Genomic DNA, 25775 nt, shown 5'->3' with positions numbered 1-25775 from the left:
TTGCCACAGTCCATTTTAAATGAGCCTTGGCCCAGAGAAGACGTCTGCGCTTCTGGATCATGTTTAGATACGGCTTCTTCTTTGAACTATAGAGTTTTAGCTGGCAACGGCGGATGGCACGGTGAATTGTGTTCACAGATAATGTTCTCTGGAAATATTCCTGAGCCCATTTTGTGATTTCCAATACAGAAGCATGCCTGTATGTGATGCAGTGCCGTCTAAGGGCCCGAAGATCACGAGCACCCAGTATGGTTTTCCGGCCTTGACCCTTACGCACAGAGATTCTTCCAGATTCTCTGAATCTTTTGATGATATTATGCACTGTAGATGATGATATGTTCAAACTCTTTGCAATTTTACACTGTCGAACTCCTTTCTGATATTGCTCCACTATTTGTCGGCGCAGAATTAGGGGGATTGGTGATCCTCTTCCCATCTTTACTTCTGAGAGCCGCTGCCACTCCAAGATGCTCTTTTTATACCCAGTCATGTTAATGACCTATTGCCAATTGACCTAATGAGTTGCAATTTGGTCCTCCAGCTGTTCCTTTTTTGTACCTTTAACTTTTCCAGCCTCTTATTGCCCCTGTCCCAACTTTTTTGAGATGTGTTGCTGTCATGAAATTTCAAATGAGCCAATATTTGGCATGAAATTTCAAAATGTCTCACTTTCGACATTTGATATGTTGTCTATCTTCTATTGTGAATACAATATCAGTTTTTGAGATTTGTAAATTATTGCATTCCATTTTTATTTACAATTTGTCCCAACTTTTTTGGAATCGGGGTTGTAATTAAATGCTAATTAAAATGCACATCACCTTTTTCAAAATGTCTAAAACTGTGCTTGTGCTTTCTCTCCGTCTCGATCTCTCTCAATGTCTCTTTTTTGTGTGAGACAGGAACAGCTCTCGCTCTTTACTCAGGACTGTATTTTTTACTCTCCCCGGCGAAAGGGTACTCGGGAACCTGGTTGAAATGGCCCATGAGGAAGATGGCTACTGTTCCGATGGAAAAAAGCAAGATGGCTGCCCAGAAGCAGACTTTATCAATCATCTTGCCGATCAACACCCAGTTCTCCATCTCCTAAGTACGAGAACGAAGAAGAGGAACGATAAAAGCATGAGTCATAAAATAAAAAGGAGACCTTATAGCTCTGCTTTGCAAATATGTGCAAACACATATAGACATGCACACTTACAGAGCCAATGTCATTCTGTTCTCTTGTGTTGTCTGCAATGAAGTTGCAGGCGTCCACACACTCTTTAATTTCTGGTGCTGATTGCGCCAAACTTTTATACAGACTGGCTGTGGTGCTCACATCTATAGCGTCCACTAGAGGGAGACAAAAACACACGCATGCGCATAAACGCAAGAAACCCACTCATTGGCTGTGACGGAATGGTGACGTTAGTTAAAATGGCGGAATCCGTCGAAGTTCAGTTAGCCACTGATGCTAAGTATGATTATAGTGAAATTTTAGTGTTATATTGCTTCTTTTTAGTCATTTAACAGCACTTCTGAGGGAAATGTTGCTATTCCAGACCGTTTTGTATTGTTTTTACTGTAACGTTGTCTTTACTTTATCTGTAAATAAAATAAAAAAAAGAAAAACAGTTTTTGTCTGTCTGTCGCTCTGTTTATCCTCCATTCGTCTATGTTTCTGTCATCAATTTCTCTGTGTGCTATTTGTATGAATAATCTATCTTTTTACGTTCAGTCAGCCAGTTTGTGTGTGTAATCTGTCTGTTTCTGTCTATCATCCGCCTATCTTTGTCACTCCTGTCCCTCTGTCTGTATATCCATTTATCAGTCTTTCTATCTTCTGTCTGTCATATATCCATCTGTTTATGTTTATCTGTCTCTCTGTCTTCTTACCCGTCTGTCTGTCTGTGCATCGATCATCCATCTGTCCATCTATAAAGCTAGTATCTCACTGGGCTGCGACAGCTTGCAACAAATTGCGAACGTCATTCGCAAGAGAGTTTCAAAAGTGTCTTGAAACATTCGCGGGGCGTCTCAATTTCCTCGCATGAGTTGCAAAGTGTCGGTCCATCGTCGCTGAAATTTTGAACATTTTCAAAAAATTAGTGCGACAAAATTTCTCTCAAAATAGTCGCAAAGCCGTCACAAACCCTTCTCAAGTCAGTTTCCGTGAGGCTTCCTCTACTTCCCTGCCTGCTGAGGGAAAGCCGGGCTGCGACAGCCTGCGACTAGTTGGAGCAAGGGAGTAACTTTGATTTTGACATTGGTGGGGACACAAAAATGATCCAAGGCAGAGCTTTAATATTCGTCTGTAGGTGGCAGTAAAGGACCATGGATTTGTTGTATCTAGCCTAGCCTAGTAGAAGAAAGAGGTCTCTGTAAAACGGTGAACGCAGCGGACTCAGCGGCTGTCACGCTGTTGATTCTGAAATGCAAGTCGCACATCTGCATGGCCATGCAGTAGCCTACATCTGACTACTTACATTCTGTAAAACCGTTAGGTCTATAAATTTAACATTCATTCATCGAGGATATTATCTAACACCAAGTTACATTGCTCCAGCATTCCTTTTCTCTGCAGCTATGCAGTAGCCTAGCTCTGATGCGTCCTGTCACGTTGCTAAACCTGCCTAAGGAGCCGCAGCAATACTTTTATGAAGGGTTTCCATACATCAAAAGGATTTTGTTGAGTTTTTAAAGCTCGACGGAAACCCTGCACTTACATTCTTGACTTTGAAGAAGAATGAACGAATGTCTCGTTTCTTGGGAAGGGGGCCGTCATCCATGATACTCAAGTCAGCATGCGAGTCGTAGGGCAAGCATGCATGGACATCGAAGTCCAGCTCAATTTATAGGCTGACGGAGAGTGGGGGGTGCGTGGGGTAGGTCAGGTGTGTACGTGTGAGATACGGGGGGTTGATGGGCGGGTAGTCACAGCTGCTGTGAGAAGTGTGCTGCTTTTACAGCAGATGGATTGACAGCTGGGATAGCCAACCATGTAAGTTAGCGAGAAACAGGTAGCTAATCAGAGAATGATATCTACGTTAGAGGGGGGATTATTAGCAGTGTCATACATTTAACCCTTTGTGTGCCATATAATCATTGCTCAGGTTAGGACATCGGTTTTGTTGATCGTGATTACACAGTAGCGGCTGAATATTGGTAGGGACACGTCCCTAGCGTCCCTACCCAAAATTACGCCCTAGAGTTGGAGACATAACAATTGCGATAAAATACGCGAATATCAATTTAGTGTGATTCCAAGTGGAAAATTAGCATATTTTATCGCAATTGTTGTGTCTCCAGCTAGTCGCAGGCTGTCGCAGCCCAGTGAGATACTGGCTTAACCAATTTCTCTTTCCATCATTTGTCTGTCTGTCTGTCTACGATCTGGCTGTCTGTTGAATCCAAAGTAATGAGCTGAGTAGAAGTGGTGTGTACCGAATGTTCGTGTGAGTCCGTGTTTCTCTCTCTGCTTGTCGAACATCATCTCACTCCTTGGCTGCTTCAGCACGTACTCCTCAGCCCGCTGCATCAGGCCAAATAAGCTGTTTCTCCTCTCCCTTAGTCCATTCATCCCCCCAGCTTCCTCTCCCTCGTCCACTAGTGGGGTCATACCCAGAAACCGAGGGATCACCTCCAGGAAAATCTGAAAAATTAATTACAAAGAACAGCAAAATATTGCAGTATTGTATCATACAGATATACTGTACTTATTATTTCATAAACGTCACTAGTATCAAACATGTACATGTTTGATTTTGCGTGGCATGGTGTGCGTGCTTGGGCTCCGGCAGGAGTAGTTGAGAACGATGATGCAGTTTGTGACGATGAGTGTAGTGACGGACATGACGAAGATCAGGTACCTGAGAGGAATGTTCCAGCACAGAAATGAGGCTAAGCTCAAAAATATGGGAAAAAAATTCTCATATTGATACACAGTGCTAAACAAAACACAATATTCACACACAGAGACTCACTTTCCGATAAGAGGTACAGAGAGAGAAGTTTCTGGAATCTTCTGAGCGATCAGAAAGAGGAAGACAGTCTGAGCCAGGAGGACAGCAATGGACATGGTTATCTTCTGTCCTCCCGCTAGAAGGGAAGACAGGGAAAGAAAGAAGGAAGGAAAGAAAGAAAAATAAAACCAACCGAAATTAATTCATCTCATCTCATTATCTCTAGCCACTTTATCCTGTTCTACAGGGTCGCAGGCAAGCTGGAGTAGACCCCGAAGCCGTTTGTTTTCAGGATAATGGCTGGCTGATGAAATTATTGGCTGGCTAGCTGACTCAGCCAAAACCTTCATGGCTGCTGCAGCCACCAAAATGTTTATGGCTACAAATGGCTGATACTGGACATCACTGTGTGGCATATATCCGGGCGAACGGATCAAACAAATGGGGGGAATAAATAGCAAATTACCACAGGTCCCCTGGTCTCTTACTTCATTGTAAATATAAATCTAGCAAGATTGTAGTTCAATGCTAATAATAAGCTAATCTGGATTGTTCGAGGAAGGCATCTAGCTATCTACTCTCACTAGCAATGACCAGTGAAGGACTGGCAGCTATCTTACTATGATGAAAGTAGAGTGGTGGAGTACTTTTTTTTTTTTTATCAATCTCGAAGTATGTGAAACAAACAAACAAACAAAAAATACCTTTACACTTTCCCTCAGCAGCGGCAAAGAATGCAGCCATCTCGTCGATATCGGAGTCGACTGATGCTCTGGGTGGGTTCCCGGGTTCCCCAGTGTATCGTGGTAACGGTGTGAGGGGCGGGAAGCCAGACAGGTAGTCACAACGGCAAGCTTGTGGTGGCTCTCTGTGCTGTGATATCAGTTCTAAATCTCTACAGTGTATGCCTATACGTCTCTATTGTGTTACTACTAGTGTGTACAGTTGATCATGTTTGTGTCACTTTTCTTGTAGCTCATGATGTGGATAAACCCATTATTTGATGTACACAATTCTTAGTGACTCAGCCAAATTTTATTAGATAGCGGCTCAAATTGGCTTACAAAATTATTGGCTGGCGGCGGCTCAAATTCTAAATGGCGGTTTTAGCGGCGCCTGGCGGCGGCTTCGGGGTCTAAGCTGGAGCCTATCCCAGCTGACTACGGGCGAAAACCGAAATGAATTAAGAAATAAAAATAAAAGAAGAAAAATACAAAGTAATATAGAAATACAGTTAAATCAAGAAGGAAAAAATAAACAAGAACCAATGCAAAAGAAAGGAAGGAAGAAAGAAAGACACAAAATAACTAAGTTCTCCCCCCAGCATACACACAAACTCTCACCCTTAGCAGGCATGAAGTAGGCCAGCACAACGAGTGAGGAGATGAGTGAGCAGGGCAGAATGATGTTAATGATATAGAAGAGGGGTTTTCTCTGGATAATAAGGTTGAAATAGACCTCCTGGTACTCCAGGTCACCTGGGGAGTAGCGTGGGTTGGTAATTTTGCGTGCCGGCCGATGCTTGATAGCCCATTCACCATTTTCTGCACAGACACATGATTGGCTGATGTAAAAATGTGATTGGATAAGTCCAGTATCTGGTTATCTCGAATGGTTTTAGTCCTCCAGGACATTTGAATTGTCTAGAAGCAGTACTAAAGAGCAGCAGCTTTATAAGTGGTTATGTTCATGTTACCAGTGAAGGCCTTAGGGTCAATATCCACCCACTCAATGGGCTTGTTGGTCTCTCCATCGATGGCCAAGATCATGTTGATCTCATTAGCGCTGTATGTTTGGGACCTATCAAATACACCCAAGATTTACTAAATCAATATGTTTATAATTTTGTTGATTGTTTATTTAACATTTGCCTTGATTTTTCTAATGTGTTGATTCAGTAGTAGGGTTGGAATGGGAGAAACAGTCATAGCCTAATAACCACACAACAGAATATATCGGTTTTCCAGATTCCAAAAAAAAAAAAATTCCAAACCAGTAGAATATTTGACTTATTAACATCAACCAACCAACTTATTCCTCCAAACAATAATGTGTCAACTTGGCTTGAACCCCTGAATGCCAGTGCCAAATAAGAAAAACTTTCTGGATTAACAGGCAAAAAGAGACGTTTTCTTGACCTGGCTGGTATAATATCAGTAGCACACATGTCTCTAGGTAGATATTTTATTACCAGGTGAAAGAATGTCAAGCAAAATTGGGTAAGTATTACAAAGTATACTAAAGATCAGTACATTCTAAAACTCATGTTGCTTTATTGTGCCTACCTGAAGATCAGAGTGCAGTTTTGCCAATCGAAGGGGAAGTAAGTGATCTCTATCGCACATGTGCTGCGATAGATGGCTGGGGGCAACCAGTATATGTGACCATTATTGTAGACCAGCACATTAGCATAGTATGCGACATCAAATTTTCCATCAATGCTACACAGAAAAGAAGAGAGAGAGAGTGAAAAGACTGATAAAAGGCATTCTGAAACACGTCTGGCTATTTTTATTTTTGCCAGGTAAAAACAGCTCATAGGACGAATCAGACAACAGTGTTACTTGTTCTCCAGAACTATATCCGGCAGCCATACAGTGGTGCAGGGTACCCGGATAATGTCGATACCGTAGTAGTCCGAGGTGTTCCATGACAGGCGATAGTCATTCCATTGCTGGAGCCAGGAGAGTTGGGAAAAAAGACATATATAAAATTAATATGAAATCTAACAATGAAAAGATATTATATTGGTTTCTTATTTCAGTACCAGATCCAGGCCATTAGCTTATACAGTAATTCATTTAGATGTATATTAAAGGTAGATACATTCCCTTATTTCCCTCTCAACATAATCTTTATCACATCTGATTACTATGTACAAGGATTTCAACATGATTCCCAAAATTGACAAGAGAATGAAAAACCGCTTTTTAATACTGTATATGGGTCCGTCTCAGAAACTGGTCTCTCATTTGGGACATTATGGTCAAAAAATAAATTTTAAAATTAAATTTTTTTTTTTTGCATTTACCTAACACTCAATGTTTCTTTTGTCATGTTTAATAAGAATAAAGATAGTACTGTATCTTGCTTTATCTGGCCTCCACTGTGGAAAATTTTTTTTGATTACAATTCAAATGCTTTTGTAAAATTGATTTTCATATAAAATAACTAGGCAGCACGGTGGTGTAGTGGTTTGCGCTGTCGCCTCACAGCAAGAAGGTCCGGGTTCGAAGCCCGTGGCTGACGAGGGCCTTTCTGTGCGGAGTTTGCATGTTCTCCCCGTGTCCGCATGGGTTTCCTCCGGGTGCTCCGGTTTCCCCCACAGTCCAGAGACATGCAGGTTAGGTTAACTGGTGACTCTAAATTGACCGTAGGTGTGAATGTGAGTGTGAATGGTTGTCTGTGTCTATGTGTCAGCCCTGTGATGACCTGGCGACTTGTCCAGGGTGTACCCCGCCTTTCGCCCGTAGTCAGCTGGGATAGGCTCCAGCTTGCCTGCGACCCTGTAGAACAGGATAAAGCGACTAGAGATAATGAGATGAGATGAGATATGGCGAAATAGGACAATAGGACACAATGGAAAAATCAAGAACACACCGGAAAGATGAGAATAACGGCGGTGGTAAAAGAACAGCGACTGTACTGGCTGAAGGTCGCGTGGGTCTCTGCTGCGGCGCGCGAGCAACGGGACATCACTACCACACCTGACGGAGCGTGAGGTGGGGGCGGGGCAAAATGACTGGCCGTAGATTCTATCAAAAGTTCGATCTAAATTGACCATGATTGCAAAATATTGACCAAAAATACGCAAACACTACGAAATATGAAAGTAAGATGAAAAAGAAACATTCTATTGCCTCATCCTGCAAGACTAAAACAAAATAAAACTGTCAAAACTCACCTTTTCAGTGATAACATCCGAACAGATCACCCGCGTAACAGAAAGACCGCAAATGGAAGCACGATCAACTTCTAACTGTTGGAGTGGAAAATTCCATTCTACACATGCAAATTGTTAATGTGTGTCCTTCCCCGCACACAAACACCACGCTACGGTAAAAAATAGACCACAACTCATTTTATAGCTCAGAAATTCATACAAGACCAGCTACCATCGGAACATATTCTGTAAGAAACATATTCTATACCTAACTTTCAGCTTTCGTTTTAAAAAACAAAATCGCAGATTTATAACTAAATTTTTATATGACGTAGTGATTTTAAGTTACTACTTTTGGTGAGGTAATGACTTTGACCCTGAGGCTTTCCGTTTAGATCAAAACACACGATCGTATTGGTTTTGGGTTTGCGGAAAATGGAGTTACAACGGTGATCAAATATTTTGCATGATGTTTTATTACGGTTATGATTATTCTGTGAGTGCACCAATCCTTAGGTGGATAAAGTTACAACTTAAAATACAATTAGTGATAACTGTAGATTTTTCGGCGGACTACAACCTTTTTAAGGGAATGCAATGTAGTCAACCATTTATCGTGTCCCAGATCAAGCCGCCATTTTTCCACAAATTTGCAGAATTTTTGCCAAATTCTGAATAGAGTATTCACACCAAAGATTTAGTTTTATCTGTATTATTTCTTTCATCATTTTATTTCAAATTAAAACCAACATCACCATTCAAAACTGTATAGTTCATTGACTGTGAGTATATTTAGTGGGGGACCCCCACAGTACCCAGTTTCTGAGACAGACCCATATCTTAGTGTGTTCATGAATTCTTCAGGCAAAGTTTTTTGTAAATGGTGCTGTGCTGTGTAGAATGCATCCTTTTATTTTAGTGATTGGGTAATTTTTTTCAGATCAAAGAATTGATGCAAGGAAACACATGCCCCAAATATAAAAATATTAGGTATAAACAATGCTAACGAGTAGTCCTTAAATGGAATATATTCTATCTAGACAATCCCGAATGCTGGTCATCATGAACCCGTGTTATTCCTTTTGGACCCTTTACATGTGTGATATACTATGGAAAAAAATACAACATACCGACAACAAGCTTTATAAACCTTTTTTAAAAAAAATGTTTTAAGAGCAGACATGCACTCTGGGTAAATTCGCAGTACCTCAGAGGAGGCTAAACTTCCTGTTCGGCATTACTGTTAATGTTTAATTCAAATCACATTGACTCAAGGGGAAAAAAAACCAGAGGTCAGAGATTGGGACTAGTCCAATACATCGGCTTGATTACTCACGATCTCAATCCATACATTGGTGGTCAACGTCTCCTCTTTCTCATTCTGTCGAAAATCGAGATATATGAAACCAAACAAATATGAATTACTTATAAATAAAATTAAAACCAACAACACTACCAGAAGCTTGATTTGTTTGAAGTTTACAGGTGGAGTCAGCAGAATTCAATAAGAAACCTTTGAAATGTTTGTTGAAGTTTTCACCACATTCAGGAAGTTGCCAATAAAAGCAAAGTCCATCAGTGTAAAAGCAGGTTTTGGAAATAAGTCCTTCAATACTTCAAGTCCTGTAAATCAATTGTCCTAGTATTTTCAGAAAGCTTTCTTTTGTCAATAGCATTTGCGAGTTGCGTGTTGATTAAATGGAAAACTGTATTTGCTTGGAATTCAAGCCAATTCCCGGTAAAACTGCTGACTATACCTACTGCAAAATGTTTGGTTTATTGATACAAGTGTAGTGTATGAAATGTGAAGTGAATATGACAGCAGCCATCTTGTTAATGTATAACACATTGTCTGTTGCTATGAGTTTGGTATTATTAATGTGAAGAATAGGTAATCAATTTTTGGTTGTTACCAGGGAGATGAGGTTGGTGAGGGTGAGTTTGAGCTGAACCTCCACCTGGTCATTCGGGTCCCTCACTGGCCGGATGTTCTTATTGTAGTTCTTAAAAATACCTGCTATGAGCTGAGTCTCTTCATTTCCATTGACTGGAGAGAGAGAAAGAGAGAGAGCGAGCGAGCATGTGAGCGAGCATGTGAGCAAGTTGACTTCCTAATGTTTCCTAAACCACAGCTCTGTTGAATTCTGGGTTCTGATTGCTCAGAAGGTGTTGATTCATTTTCTGACAGTAGTGCAGCTGCAAATCACATAGTGCTCATTTTACAAACCCAATTCCAAAAAAGTTGGGACGCTGTGTAAAACATAAATAAAAACAGAATGTGAAGATTTGCAAATCATGGAAACCCTAAATTTCATTGAAAACAGTACAAAGACAACATATCAAATGTTGAAACTGAGAAATTTTATTAGTTTTTTGAAAAATATATGCTCATTTTGAATTTGATGTCAGCAACACATTTCAGAAAAGTTGGGATGGGGCAACAAAAGATTGAAAAAGTTGTGTAATGCTAAAAAAATACTAATTTGGTTAATTGTTAACAGATTAGTAATATGATTGGGTATAAAAAGAGTATCCCAGAGAGGCAGAGTCTCTCAGAAGTAAAAATGGGGAGGAGTTCACCTCTCTGTGAAAGACTGCGTGGGCAAACAGTGCAACAATTTAAGAATAACATTCCTCAATGTAAAATTGCAAAGAATTTGGGGATCACATCATCTATGGTGCATAATATCATTAAAAAATTCAGAGAATCTGGAGAAATCTCTGTATGCAAGAGACAAGGCTGAAAACTGACATTGGATGCCTGTGATCTTCAGGCCCTCAGGAGACACTGCATTAAAAACAGACACGTGTCTGTAGTGGAAATTGCTGTATGGGCTCAGGAACACTTCAGAAAACCATCATCTGTGAAAACACTTCATTACTGCATCCACAAATGCAAGTTAAAAACCAGATATAAACAATATCCAGAAACACCGCCACCTTTTCTGGGCCCAAGCTCTTTTATGATGGACTGAGGTGAAGTGGATAATTGTCCTGAGGTCTGATGAATCAAAAGTAGAAATTCTTTTTAGAAATCATGGACACCACGTCCTCCAGGCTAAAGAGGAGAGGGACCATCCGGCTTGTTATCAGTGCACAGTTCAAAAGCCAGCATCTGTGATGGTATGAGGGTGCATTAGTGCACATGACATGGGTAGCTTGTACATCTGGGAAGGCATCATTAATGCTGAATGATATATACACGTTTCAGAGCAATTCAGACAAAATCTTTTTCAGGGAATGCCTTTGTTCTTTCAGCAAGACAATGCCAAACCGCTTTCTGCACATATTAAAACTGCATGGTTCAGTAGTAAAAGAGTCCAGGTGCTAAACTGGCCTGCCTGCAGTCCAGACCTGTCTTCCATTTAAAACATTTGGCGCATTACAAAATGCAAAATATGACAAAGGAGACCCCGAACTGTTGAGCAACTGAAATTGTATATCAGGCAAGAATGGGACAACATTTCTCTTTCAAAACTACAGCAATTGGTCTCCTCAGTTCCCAAACATTTACAGAGTGTTGTCAAAAGTAGAGGTGATGCAACACAGTGATGAACATGCCCCTGTCCCAACTTTTATGAAACGTGTTCCTGACATCAAATTCAAAATAAGCATATATTGTATGGTGAACACTCCACTTGTTCTGGTGAAGTTTTCTCTTAGATGTTTATTTTGCATTTATGGAAGGCATCTCCAGGGTCAGTGCTTTGTAGCAGGCAGACATAACACTATAACCTTACATTTTCCAACACAGGAAAGTACTTTGTGGAAGCTTTGTGGTTTCTCAGAAACATGACAAACTGTGCTTGTTTTAAATTTTATTTATTTTTTAACTTTGCATGTCAACATGGAAAAAAAGCAACACACTGAAACAAATGCACAATGTCCGGCATCATCAATACATCATCACATGGTTTGTTTCTTCTTTTCTTGTCCATGATGGCTTTATAGCTCATTTATTATTTCCCCCCAAAGGCTAGAGTGTTGTCCTGTCACAGAAAAACCTCTTATGTGACACTATCTCACCTTAATATGGATTCTCTCCGAATCTCAAAAATATGCTGCTATAATGTAAAAGATAACATAAAAAACATTAAATGCAACTGTAAATGGATGAAATGTATGATGTGTTGCTTGTAAATAAACCAGAATCCTTAAGCAAATTGCTGCGGTATAAGAACAATAAAATATTTCACAATGTCCTGTGATTGGAAAATACTGCATGAATACATTGGCATGGCAAGACTAACTCTATCATCTCATCATTTATTCTTTTCCTGTAACAGCATGCAATCACCGAGTGATTTATTCCTTACAAAGCGAACACTGAAAACTAATCCAGTAGCAAAGGCTATACTATTCTGACAGCTGGAGAGCCAAAATTATTTAAAATAGAGATGATCTAAAATAGAGATTCCATTCTAGGTCTCTCTCCAACATCAGAGATTTACAATACCTGCGAGGACAACTGTTCAACATGAGATATAACTGTTAAACTGTTACCGCTGTTAAAAATGTTGAGACCAGATGCAAGAAAGATAGAAGAGAAAGTACGGGAGTAGAGAGAGACCTAGAGGAAGACCGGACACAACAGATTTGAGCTGCATCCAAAAATCCATACTTACCTGGCGTTACTGTATAAAAAAGCATAGCCGCAACCAAACAAGTCCAAACAGACCAGGTTGCCATCTCCACACTTGGTTGATTGCCACCTTCGGCACGCCTGAGTGAGACTTTGTAAGAAACAAACACCAAATGCACTTCTGTCTGAGTGGCTCCTTGCCCTTCCTGAGCTTCAGCTGTTGTTGAGCACGGTTCGGGTTACACTCCGACACTTGGCACAGCTCTTAAAGTCAACCCCTGGTTTGGCCCCTCTTCACCAGGGCCATCATTAAAATGAATCTTGGATCATTATTTCCCCCTTGGTGAAGACCGTAATATGATCATAGCAGTAATGAAAAACTATGTTAACAGGAGTGTTATAGTGCTAATATATATTTAGGATAGACGAATGATTATATTAAATATACACTATTTACCTTACGACCCTGATGGATAAGCATAAGTATAGGCACTTGGATGGATGGATTGATGGATACAGTATTTACATTAAAATACTGCCATAATCATGCCATATTTACCCTAGTGCCAAAATTTCCAAAAGTTCTCCTTCATGCAGATTCCTTTGTAAAGAATCAGAACAAATTTACTCAATGGAGTAGAAACCTGGCTGCAAAGTTGCTGTCTATTTTACCCCACTATGATATAAATAACCAGTACTTTGACTGCCAGAGTCAGTGGCAAAGGAGGTGTGTATTTATATATGTATGCAAGTGTGTGTGTGTGTGTGTGTGTGTGTGTGTGTGTCTGTCTGTCTGTCTGCATAACTATAAATGTTGTCAATATGCAAACAAATTGGTGAATTATCCTTCAAACATGAATGCAATCACGTTTTTTTAAAAAAAAAAAAGTATTTTATCCAAACTGTCATAGTCGTGCCAAAGGGGTGCAGAACTACACGACCCATCATGCCCTGCACATCACATGTCTCACTAATCATGCTCAGCTGTGTCTTGCTATGCTTTGTTGGCACCACAAATTTTTCAGTGTCTCATGGTCATGGTTCTAGTTGTCCTGTGAGCCACGATATCACTTAGTCTGTATGTTCTTTATGTCATATTCAGAGTTCATGTTTATGGTTCTTGATTTCATGTTTTGGTTGGAATTTACTTAATAAATTGTCTGTACTTGCATCCGCCTTCGCCTCCCATTCATGACGCAACTAAAACACACTTAGACATGTTATGAATAAGATACAGTCTTAACAGGCTACTAATAACAGAAGAATAAGACACTAATACAATAGGATATTCAAAATATTCAGATTCAAAATATGGATACTTGATTATAGTTCAGAGACATGTTATGATCCCTTAAGAATTTTTAACAGTTATACCATGAAATCAAGTCATACATGAGCTGATAGCCGACGAGACGCGCAGCACCGAGTTGGCTATAAACCATGTATGACAAGATCGAGTGGAATGACTGTTTTATTCTATCCACAGTCACTGGATTTTGAGAAACAGAGCATTTTTATTTTATTTTTTGCAAATTCGATAAATAAAAGCTTCATACAAAACATCTGACAAAATCATTTCCGCTTAGAATGTAAACAAACAGTAGCAATTTGTGAAAAATTATATAATAATAATTCTTAATTTTTTTTTTAAAAGATATGTTCTTACCATCAGATACTTTCATTCCATATTTTGTTGCTTTTTTTGTATTTTCTGGGGTTTTCATCTACTACTTCTTTTTCTTTAGGGTTTTTTGGTGGTTGGCAAACCAACTTAAAGGTGCATTAATGCCACCGACTGGGCTGGAGTGTGGAACAGGAGATACAGCGGGGCAAAAAAGTATTTAGTCAGCCACCAATTGTGCAAGTTCTCCCACTTAAAAAGATGAGAGAGGCCTGTAATTTTCATCATAGGTACACTTCAACTATGAGAGACAGAATGGGGGGAAATAATCCAGGAAATCACATTGTAGGATTTTTAATGAATTAATTGGTAAATTCCTTAGTAAAATAAGTATTTGGTCACCTACAAACAAGCAAGATTTCTGGTTCTTACAGACCTGTAACTTCTTCTTTAAGAGGCTCCTCTGTCCTCCACACGTTACCTGTATTAATGGCACCTGTTTGAACTCGTTATCAGTATAAAAGACACCTGTCCACAACCTCAAACAGTCACACTCCAAACTCCACTATGGCCAAGACCAAAGAGCTGTCAAAGGACACCAGAAACAAAATTGTAGACCTGCACCAGGCTGGGAAGACTGAATCTGCAATAGGTAAGCAGCTTGGTGTGAAGAAATCAACTGTGGGAGCACTTATTAGAAAATGGAAGACATACAAGACCACTGATAATCTCCCTCGATCTGGGGCTCCACGCAAGATCTCACCCCGTGGGGTCAAAATGATCACAAGAACGGTGAGCAAAAATCCCAGAACCACACGGGGGGACCTAGTGAATGACCTGCAGAGAGCTGGGACCAAAGTAATAAAGGCTACCATCAGGAACACACTACGCCGCCAGGGACTCAAATCCTGCAGTGCCAGACGTGTCCCCCTGCTTAAGCCAGTACATGTCCAGGCCCGTCTGAAGTTTGCTAGAGAGCATTTGGATGATCCAGAAGAGGATTGGGAGAATGTCATATGGTCAGATGAAACCAAAATAGAACTTTTTGGTAAAAACTCAACTTGTCGTGTTTGGAGGAGAAAGAAGGCGGAGTTGCATCCAAAGAACACCATACCTACTGTGAAGCATGGGGGTGGAAACATCATGCTTTGGGGCTGTTTTTCTGCAAAGGGACCAGGACGACTGATCCGTGTAAAGGAAAGAATGAATAGGGCCATGTATCATGAGATTTTGAGTGAAAACCTCCTTCCATCAGCAAGGGCATTGAAGATGAAACGTGGCTGGGTCTTTCAGCATGACAATGATCCCAAACACACCGCCCGGGCAATGAAGGAGTGGCTTCGTAAGAAGCATTTCAAGGTCCTGGAGTGGCCTAGCCAGTCTCCAGATCTCAACCCCATAGAAAATCTTTGGAGGGAGTTGAAAGTCTGTGTTGCCCAGTGACAGCCCCAAAACATCACTGCTCTAGAGGAGATCTGCATGGAGGAATGGGCCAAAATACCAGCAACAGTGTGTGAAAACCTTGTGAAGACTTACAGAAAACGTTTGGCCTCTGTCATTGCCAACAAAGGGTATATAACAAAGTATTGAGATGAACTTTTGTTATTGACCAAATACTTATTTTCCACCATAATTTGCAAATAAATCCTTTAAAAATCAGACAATGTGATTTTCTGGATTTTTTTTCTCATTTTGTCTCTCATAGTTGAGGTATACCTATGATGAAAATTACAGGCCTCTCTCATCTTTTGAAGTGGGAAAACTTGCACAATTGGTGACTGACTAAATACTTTTTTTGCCCCACTGTATGGGGGGGGGCTATATTCTTTGAGCTATTTTTGTTTCTTTTAAATACTTGATAACAATTTTGGGGGTTTTGGTCACACTCTCTTCTCTCCCTCGCTCCCCTCGTCTCACTGTCACTCAAATGCAAGGTCTTCCCTGAAAGAGACGTCGTCTGGATGGGAGCATATGTTGCTCTAGAACCTGGATATACCTTTCAGCATTGATGGTGTCTTTCCAGATGTGTAAGCTGCCCATGCCACACACACTAATGCAACCCCATACCATCAGAGATGCAGGCTTCTGAACTGAGCGCTGATAACAACTTGGGTCGTCCTTCTCCTCTTTAGTCCGAATGACACGGCGTCCCTGATTTCCATAAAGAACTTCAAATTTTGATTCGTCTGACCACAGAACAGTTTTCCACTTTGCCACAGTCCATTTTAAATGAGCCTTGGCCCAGAGAAGACGTCTGCGCTTCTGGATCATGTTTAGATACGGCTTCTTCTTTGAACTATAGAGTTTTAGCTGGCAACGGCGGATGGCACGGTGAATTGTGTTCACAGATAATGTTCTCTGGAAATATTCCTGAGCCCATTTTGTGATTTCCAATACAGAAGCATGCCTGTATGTGATGCAGTGCCATCTAAGGGCCCGAAGATCACGGGCACCCAGTATGGTTTTCTGGCCTTGACCCTTACGCTCAGAGATTCTTCCAGATTCTCTGAATCTTTTGATGATATTATGCACTGTAGATGATGATATGTTCAAACTCTTTGCAATTTTACACTCTCGAACTCCTTTCTGATATTGCTCCACTATTTGTCGGCGCAGAATTAGGGGGATTGGTGATCCTCTTCCCATCTTTACTTCTGACAGCCGCTGCCACTCCAAGATGCTCTTTTTATACCCAGCCATGTTAATGACCTATTGCCAATTGACCTAATGAGTTGCAATTTGGTCCTCCAGCTGTTCCTTTTTTGTACCTTTAACTTTTCCAGCCTCTTATTGCCCCTGTCCCAACTTTTTTGAGATGTGTTGCTGTCATGAAATTTCAAAATGTCTCATTTTTGACATTTGATATGTTGTCTATGTTCTATTGTGAGTACAATATCAGTTTTTGAGATTTGTAAATTATTGCATTCCGTTTTTATTTACAATTTGTACTTTGTCCCAACTTTTTTGGAATCGGGGTTGTAAATACAGGAGACTCCCAGAGCGTTTGGGAGACTAGGGATGTCTGAATCGTTTAATTTTGTTATTTAGTGTAGTCTTAGTACCCCACAGCAATCTCATAACCAGGGCTGACCAAAGCAGCATTGGATTGGGAGTGGAGCGCGCGAGCCAATGGAAAAGTCCAGGCTGCCAGTTCTCACTATCACGAGGGCGGTTTGCTAGCGTTCCCTGCGCACAGACACGTTAGTGGGCATCCATTAAATTAGCTAACTCAATTTTCTGATATTTACCTAAAAGCTAAAAACACAGAAAACAGCTACAACTTAGTAAATGAAGATAAAATATGACAAAATTACAGACAAAAAGATCTGAACTTCAGCAAATGGAGGCGTGAATTTTTCAACTAGCATCCTGTCTGTCAGTGTTAGCTAACGTTACTTATGTCATCTGCTGCACTAGTATATTTTGCCTGAGAAAGTTTCTTAACTAAAGACAAAATAAACAAAAGAACCATGACTTACCTCTGTCTACTTTGCTAAGGCATCGTATTTAGCAGATAGTTACAGCTTCGTACGATGTAAATCCTCATAAAATATAAAGTATGACGGACTGATAGAAAACAGTGGCACCAATTTCTCGAGCTGAAGTCCATTGACGTTAACATTAAACGTATGATGATGCTGTGTGATGTCACGCATTCTCGCAGCGCATGCGAATTCAGTGATAATTCCAATGAAAATGGTTTTTAAAAAATTGATGGGTGTAATTCCCTTTAGCTTATTTTTTTGTTGTCTCATCTCATTATCTCTAGCCGCTTTATCCTTCTACAGGGTCGCAGGCAAGCTGGAGCCTATCCCAGCTGACTACGGGTGAAAGGCGGGGTACACCCTGGACAAGTCGCCAGGTCATCACAGGGCTGACACATAGACACAGACAACCATTCACACTCACATTCACACCTACGGTCAATTTAGAGTCACCAGTTAACCTAACCTGCATGTCTTTGGACTGTGGGGGAAACCGGAGCACCCGCAGGAAACCCACGCGGACACGGGGAGAACATGCAAACTCCACACAGAAAGGCCCTCGCCGGCTACGGGGCTCAAACCCGGACCTTCTTGCTGTGAGGCACCAGCGCTAACCACTACACCACCGTGCCGCCCCTTTTTTTGTTGTCTAAATCATTATTGACGAACTCTCATATTGATGGTGTTTTTAGAATAGATGAAAATGAATAAAAGTATTATATTATTACAATGTATGACAGAATGGTATGATGTGACTCAAATCAGCATACTGTATCCCGAAGTGCATTATTCATCTTACAGCCCTTAACGTCATACTTTTTAGCTGTTTACATCAAATGTATGCAAAATAAGGTACAGCAACACAAGAACATTCGAGAAATATAGCACCAGCAAATCCCAGATCTGATACTGTTGTGATATTCAAGAGTTCATTCATAACTAGTGAGTGCACTTTTATCCAAGACAAACACCTTATCATTTAGGCGTAATTTATCAGTGGCAATGATCCATAAGGAGATACTGGAATGATTAATTCCATAAGTAGTGCAATGGCCTGTGTGTACTGGGGTTAAGGGTCTAAAAGGACATTTACCTCACCCAGACTGCACAGTTACTCTTGACCAATCAGTGTTACCAAATGTTGTCAAATTTATCATCAAATCAACATACATGAATGGTGAATAGTCAGGAATATGTATTTTCCCAGGGCAGATATCACTCAGACAAACAGTACTGTTAAGCCGGATGTGGAGTTTCCGGTTACTCTTCTGTCATGTCTCGGTTTCCACTAGTATTTATAGAGTGCTATAGACGGAGATGTTAGGAATTCTTGTAGTGCTCCAGTTAGAGCTAATGGCGCTTGGATAGAGTAGCCAAGGAAATATCAGATGATCAACAGCTGTGTCTTTCAGTGGAATAACAGAAACATGATGTTTACTGGTATGAATATTGGTACGTTTCATCCTAACTTCCCAAAAAAAAATCCTATCTTTGTCTTAGACAAATTAGAATCAATAATTCAACAGCACTGTGGTATACAGGGAAGTATTCTGATGTAAAGTTCAATGCAAGACTCTACATGTTGCTATTTCATTCATTTATTGATTTTTACATTTGCCTGATGCAATCCAAACATCAAGTTGAGTAGTCGAGGATTAAGGTCCAAAGGTGACTGGGGGGGTGCTAGTCTATATGCAATATGAGCAAACTAAATAGATCTGTCTCTCTCTCTCTCTCTCTCTCTCTCTCAAAAAGAAAAAAAATGCAGTTCACCTTCTTACTGAATCTCTGGATTTACCCAAACAAAAAACAAAACCATCAACTGTTGCTCCAGCAACCCTTCAAAAAGACATTCTTTGTTGCCTTTGTTTTATGTCTTTAATTTTTGCTTATGTTGTTTGAATTCAAGTTGACCCAGGAGATTCTTACAAGGACAATAAATATTCATTGACCTCTTGGGTCACTGAGTTCTGATAGTCATGACATGTCAGGAAAATATGACATACTTGTCAACGAAACCTGACCGAGGTGATTCAGGGTAATAGTATTTATAATCACATGCACTAAACAGGGTTGCTGCAGGACACTGCCTTATAAGCAGCAGTTGGTGACACATAACTAATCTATGGACCCACAGACTGAACAACGCAATATGAGAGAGTGAGAAAGTCCATAAAACATTTGGTATCTACAAACTGTCAAGAGAAGTAAGAAGAGCAGAACCAGGAGGCTATCCTGCCAAATAAGTGCTACTTTTTCTTTTTCATTTCCAGCTGTGAGCTTTACTCATTTGCAATCACAGTGTACGAGAAGACCAGACGAAAAGATATTGGAACAGAAGAAAAGCTCGGGATTTGGTTTTGGAAAGCCAAAGAGCTAGAGATTACAGGGGAAGCATGGACCAGCGTGTGAATGTGTGTGTGTGGAAGAAAATATTGTAGAGGAGAAGAGAAACAGCAGGGCAGTATGGGAGTGAGAGGAAGGGCCACCTTGGCTATTATCTTCATCATCATCGTTCTTTTCTCTCTATGGCTCCGTAAGTACCTTCTTCATTGTGTCATTACGTTGAAATGATGCTATGGTCAATCCATACTTTAGGACTTAAGTCACAGGTAATAGTGCTAATCAGTGATTGCTAGTCATCTACTGTCTATCAAGCAATTCATTTCATCATTTTATCCATGTCTCATCAATAGTATAATAAGAACAATGCTGGACAAACAGTACTACACACATATGTAAAAGCTGACAGATAACAGCATTCATTATTTCTATTTTTTAGCCCCTGAGATGTGCATTCTGTATGCGGAATTTCTCTTAGCACAAGCAAACTTCTACACTATCATTTTTTTGACCTTCGTAATTTTGTTTTAAAATTTTCCCCTGGAAACCTAAAGAGAACTTTATTTTTCAGTCACCTTTTCAAATAAAAGTCTCTTCTGTTTTCTTAAAGGTGCAGTATGTAATAATGAAAAGTGTCTCTATGTGTCCAATAATCACATAATTTTAAAGATACCTTAGAACCAAACATGTTTTACAATACTACCGAACAATCAATGTCACTAGCTGACTAATTTCAAGATCTTGTTTACATTTTTCTTACCCAGAAATAAGCACTGCCCCAAATAGAAGCAAAGCTGATCTCAAAATAGGCAGCAAAGGGTTTGGGGTTAATTGTAGTAAAGGGAAGACAAGAACTCAGCATTTTCACTGTAGTTGTAATTCATCTTACAGCCAGCAGAGGGGGTCTAAAAATAACATAGTGCTCCTTTAAAGCTCTGATGACACGTTTTTGACATCTTTGGCGATGTTTTATAACATAAAAAGTAATTCCCGATGATCCATATATTAATTCACGAAGACGCCTATTTTACAAGTTATGATAAACGCGGCTATTTGGGCAAATTTGACGGGGCTGCAGCACCCAGGAGATGAATGAGGAGGAGGGGCTATATGACGTCATCGAAAGAATCTTCCTTTGTTGTTGATGCGACAGGTGTTCAGTTTGTCATTATTAGTATTATTATTATACATTATTATATATATATAGTTATTATGCCTTCACGTTGTGTTGCCGGCTTTTGCTCCAAAACCTACAAGGATGGGGTAAGTTTATTCAAGTTTCCCAGAGATCCCGAGGTGCATGTGAAGTGGGTGAAGCAAGTCAGGCGCACTCGTGACAAGTGGGAGCCCTCACCAACATCCGTCCTGTGCTCTGAACACTTCGATTTGGATTGTTTTGACACCCTTCCCAGCTTAAAAGAATCTCTTGGGTGTGCAGTTCAGCACAAATGTGTGTTACTACCATCAGCAGTGCCTACAGTATTCCGGAAGGGGTCTACTAGTAGCTATGCCGGATCCAGCAGTTGCCTGGGACAAGGTGACTCCTCCAAAGACAGTCCTCCTGTCAGAACATGTGTTGTGAAACGACATAAGATAAAGGTACGTAGAGCTATAGAGTGCTCCGAGATGATGCTAAAAATAGTAACACTGCGGTCTGCGCGGCCATCTTGGAAGTCACTCGCTCCAGAGCGCTCATAGAGTACACATCATAGAGTACACATTCATGATAATCATAAATGTAATCATAAAGTCGGCGTGATATCAGTCATGTATTTGCTTGTGAAAGCTTGCGGCTTTCATGTAACTGCCGCCTAGCAACGAGAGGCAAAGGGTAAAGAGGGTAGGCTATCATAGATTCTATTCGGAAGAGATCAACACATGATTGCTTAAAAATTAGGTATTTTAACAATTTGCATCTGTTTTGTGATTATCGTGACACTTGTGTGTTATATAGAACTGTATGTCTTATCAGCACATCGAGGATCTTCCACCGGAGGCTTTAGCAAGTACTCGTAGCAACACTACACTTTACCCTTTGCCATGCGTTGTTAGGGAATGGTAGCAAGTACCCCGATGACCGACTTCAAGAATATGTAGAAAAAAATTTAGAAATTATATTTTCCAAAAGTCATTTGAGCTTAGTGTATTGCATTTCCATTTATATTGTAGGTTCTTGCTGATGTTTTTGCGGAGTATGACGCAGCTGCTGAATCAGAAGCTGCAGAGTTTGTATGTACTGGTTGTGAACATTCACATTATTATCAATCTCATTTATTTAAAATCAGATAAAATCATGCCATCATGATCACTGCTTAAAGTACCAGTATTTGGTTGTTCTTTTGTTCAGAACTGTGATGCCAACTGCCATTTCCATTGAGTAGAACCAGAGTAGAACAGCCAGTGAACCGCAGCGTGTTCTTCCGCTGACGTCACAGCATGGCCGCGAGCCACGGACCCAGTTTTCTTGCGCTGTGCAATTAAAAGTTGGATATTCGCGTAACAACAGCTTCTTTTCACGTAATTATAACAGAAATCTAACATGTTTGCCATGTTGTATAGTTTATTTAAGAAATTGCATAGAGTCATGTTCGTGTCATCAGATCTTTAACTGTCCTTTAACTGTCTTGACTGTATTGACCTTAGATCAGACATGTTCTAAATTTTGTGAGAATGACTGTGTTTCATGTAGTGTAGTTTAGTGTCGTGAGGGAAACAACTGGCGCCCTACTTTGACTGTTAATTATAACAAGACAAAGTCCAGGAACCTGGATTTACTCAGTGTGTTTTCTTGCAAAGCTTTATAAAACCCAGATTAGTCACATGATTCCTCTAAACAGCTGATATATTTTCACCCCCTTGATCACATAAATATAGATGTTCATATCATGGATTAGAAACAATTTTTCATTTTGTTTTGTTCTGAACAGAAATGACATTTTATATATATATATATATATATATATATATATATATATATATATATATATATATAAAATATATATATTTTTTTACATTCCTGCTCCAGGCACCCTCTTTAGTTGGAAATGGGAGAACTAACATGATTTTAACATATATATTTAACACTATGGCATCTATCCTCATTGTTTGACAGCTTATAAAATAGCACATGATCTAGCACATCATATTAATATCGCTCACTTCGTGGTGCGACAGTTATTTGTCTGGTGGACCACACAGTCCCTGTTTAGGCTGGATAAGAAATGAATCTTTTCCAGAACCTGTCGGTACGTGATCTCCTGCAATCTTCTCCTACTCCTGCCTCTTTTTTTTTAATAGATGATGGTTTGGATAATTACTGGGCCTACTGCCGAAAGGATTTCTTTAAGGAAGATCAGGTATGTCTATTGCTCTGAAAATGTCCACCGTCTTCTTTATTGAGCTCCTACACCATAAGAGAGACTCAGAACTGTCACTTTTATTATTTGCTCTTTGACTTATTACGCTTGCTTTCTTAGTCTATCAGTTTGTACAGGAGTAACACCTCATCTGAAGACATCATGCCTCCACTGGAGGTGTGTCCAGGACAGAAATTCCAAGCTGCTTATTTGCTGATGCATCTGCAGGCTGCACGCTTCTCAACCAATGATATTTTGCTAAAGCCATACCTAGCCAGCTGGGATGAGCTCATCAAGTAAGAAAGCACATAATACAAGTTAAAAACCATGCACACTTGAGGGTTAACTTTGAACAATCTCTAGAGGACGTCTCTGTTATATGGTTCTTCAGGTTCCTTAGAGGTTCTTTGATGAGTTATGACTCCTTAGCTACCTAAAAGGGTTGTATGTGACATTAGAGAAATTATCTGTTATAGGGTTCTTCAGGTTCCTTTGGAGATTCTTTGGCTAGTTAAAACTTCTTAGCTTCCTAAACAAGTTCTAATCAAAGCCCTTTCTAGAGGAAGTCTCTTTTATATAATTATCCCAATTTCTCATGGATTTTTTTTGGCTAGTTAAAACTTTTTAGCTTGCTTCTACTTCGAACCCTCTCTAGAGGACATATCTATTAGAGAGTTCTGCATGCTTCTCAGGCATTCTTTGCTTAGTTAATATTAGTTTCCGAAATGGGTTCTGCTTGAAACTCTCTCTCTCTCAAGAACCTATCTGTTATAGGGTTCTTCAGGTTCCTCAGACATTCTTTGCCTAGTTAAGAGGTCTTAATTTCCTGAAGAACATTCTCAAGAGAAGCTCTCAGTTATAGAGTTCCATACAAAACTTTTAAAGGTTGCCCCAGAGGTACTGACCAAAACTTTATGTGGAACAAACAACAGAACAATGGAACACTGACTTGCTTCAGCATGTCAAGTCAAAGTCACCCTTGCACCAGGACCTGGTCTTCCCAGGCAGTCTCCCATCCCAATACTAACCAGTCTTTTGAGGTACATTGGGTGGCGCTGATCTCCGGTTCTGTAGCCCTCAGCCTCTCACTTACGATATAGCTAGAGTTAGAGTAGGGGGGTAGTCCTCTGGTAACCACGAGAATTTGACTCCCTACTCACATCTGTATTGCAGTGTGCCTTGCCAGATAGCAGTAGGTACCGTTTTTATGATGGTTTTTGGTATGACCTGACCATGAGTAGAATTTCGAACTCCTGCTCGAGATGCGGACACACTAGTCAGTAGGTCAGCTCGCGGTAGCTTTAGCATGTATTAAGCAACAATCACACCAAATGTTTTTTGCATTATTTTATTACAAGGCCCAGTTTTTGAAAGAAGTTTCCATTGTTTTTTCCTGAACTGTTGGTCTGTGTTTTTAGGTTCATTGATTCCATGGGGCCGATGGTGGGTATTATGTCCCAGGAAATTGAGACAAAGACCTCCATTATTCGCAAGCTTGCCAAAAAAGAAGAGGAGGAAAGAAATCAGGAAGTGCAAGACTCAGCCTCACATGGTGCATATGTTTCAGTGCGCTCCATGATTGTATTAGAGCTGGAGCGGGGTTTAGTGAACTTTGATCAGTTCACGGAATCTGGTTGCAGGACTCTACTACGCCTCCATCGTGCTCTCCTCTGGTTGCAGCTCTTTCTACAAAGCCTGGCTGAAGAAAAGAGGGAAATGATGGCGCGCAGTCCATCTGAGCTCTGTCGAAAGGCTTATCAACTCACACTAGCTCAGCACCACTCATGGTGGGTGAAGAAGGCAGCAGAACTGGCGTTTGGGGCCATGCCTGACAGACAGTTCTTCTACAAAATGTTGTGTGTGAAGACACAGGCAGAGGCAACAGTTTTGTTGAACAGGGTGGTCAAATCCATACAGAAAGTGTATGACAGGACTCAAGTGGCATTGGAGGAACATGATATGCTAGCACTACCATAAAACCATGGACTGTAGACATCATATGATAAGATGATATGATAAGGTGTCCAGTAATGTCAGTGATTCCATATGGAAGCATAGCCCTTTGGTGATGCCATGATGATATGAGGTCACAGCATGCTACCAACATGCCATAAGGAAACACAGCATGTTAGCAACACCATAAGGATGCACAGCATGCTAAAAGTACTATAAGGACACAATGCAGGCTAGCAATACCATAATGCTAGCAATGCCATTAGGAGCCAAGCATGTTAGCATGCTCTGGATCCATATGGTGATCCTAGCATCCTGTTTGTCTTTATGGTATTGTTAGCATGCTGTGATGCTAGTGATAATGTAAGGATGTACATTCCATTATATTACCGGCACTTGGCAGACGCTTTTATCCAGAGCAACGTACAACAAGCACACACACACACAGCACCTAGGGAGTAGTTGGAGGTTAGGTGCCTTGATCAAAGGCACATCAACCATGGATTTTCTTGCCGGTCATGGGAATGGAACCAGAGACCCTTTGGGCCAATGGCTACTTCTCTAAGGTTCATGGCTTTTAGGCCATGGCTACATGCTAGCAATACCAT

At 40.4% G+C, this 25775-nt stretch overlaps 2 protein-coding genes across 3 annotated transcripts; one reads left to right on the top strand and one right to left on the bottom strand.

Moving 5' to 3' along the window:
* Positions 1-691: 691 nt before the first annotated feature.
* chrne (cholinergic receptor, nicotinic, epsilon) lies at positions 692-12550 on the bottom strand. Of its 2 annotated transcripts, XM_060912482.1 has the most exons (12): positions 12453-12550; positions 9741-9874; positions 9164-9208; positions 6509-6618; positions 6230-6385; positions 5641-5744; positions 5288-5488; positions 3966-4080; positions 3737-3851; positions 3427-3634; positions 1202-1335; positions 692-1086 (listed from the first exon to the last, which is right to left on the bottom strand). In XM_060912482.1, exons 1-12 carry the CDS (start codon positions 12514-12516, stop codon positions 919-921), a joined length of 1554 nt encoding a protein of 517 aa, XP_060768465.1. In that variant the 5' UTR covers positions 12517-12550; the 3' UTR covers positions 692-918. The 2 variants fall into 2 exon arrangements, with proteins under 2 accessions (XP_060768465.1, XP_060768466.1); XM_060912483.1 differs by lacking the exon at positions 12453-12550 and having other exon boundaries at positions 6556-6618; positions 9741-9829.
* Positions 12551-19712: 7162 nt separating this feature from the next.
* gltpd2b (glycolipid transfer protein domain containing 2b) lies at positions 19713-25191 on the top strand. Its single transcript, XM_060912741.1, has 4 exons — positions 19713-20051; positions 23156-23214; positions 23335-23510; positions 24633-25191. The coding sequence occupies exons 1-4, from the start codon at positions 19928-19930 to the stop codon at positions 25189-25191; spliced, it is 918 nt and encodes a 305-aa protein (XP_060768724.1). The 5' UTR covers positions 19713-19927.
* Positions 25192-25775: the final 584 nt, after the last annotated feature.

Source organism: Neoarius graeffei, chromosome 28 (assembly GCF_027579695.1).
Source record: "Neoarius graeffei isolate fNeoGra1 chromosome 28, fNeoGra1.pri, whole genome shotgun sequence".
NCBI lineage: Eukaryota > Metazoa > Chordata > Actinopteri > Siluriformes > Ariidae > Neoarius > Neoarius graeffei.
Note: the sequence above shows the minus strand (reverse complement) of the source record. Positions and strands in the feature narration are given on the sequence as shown.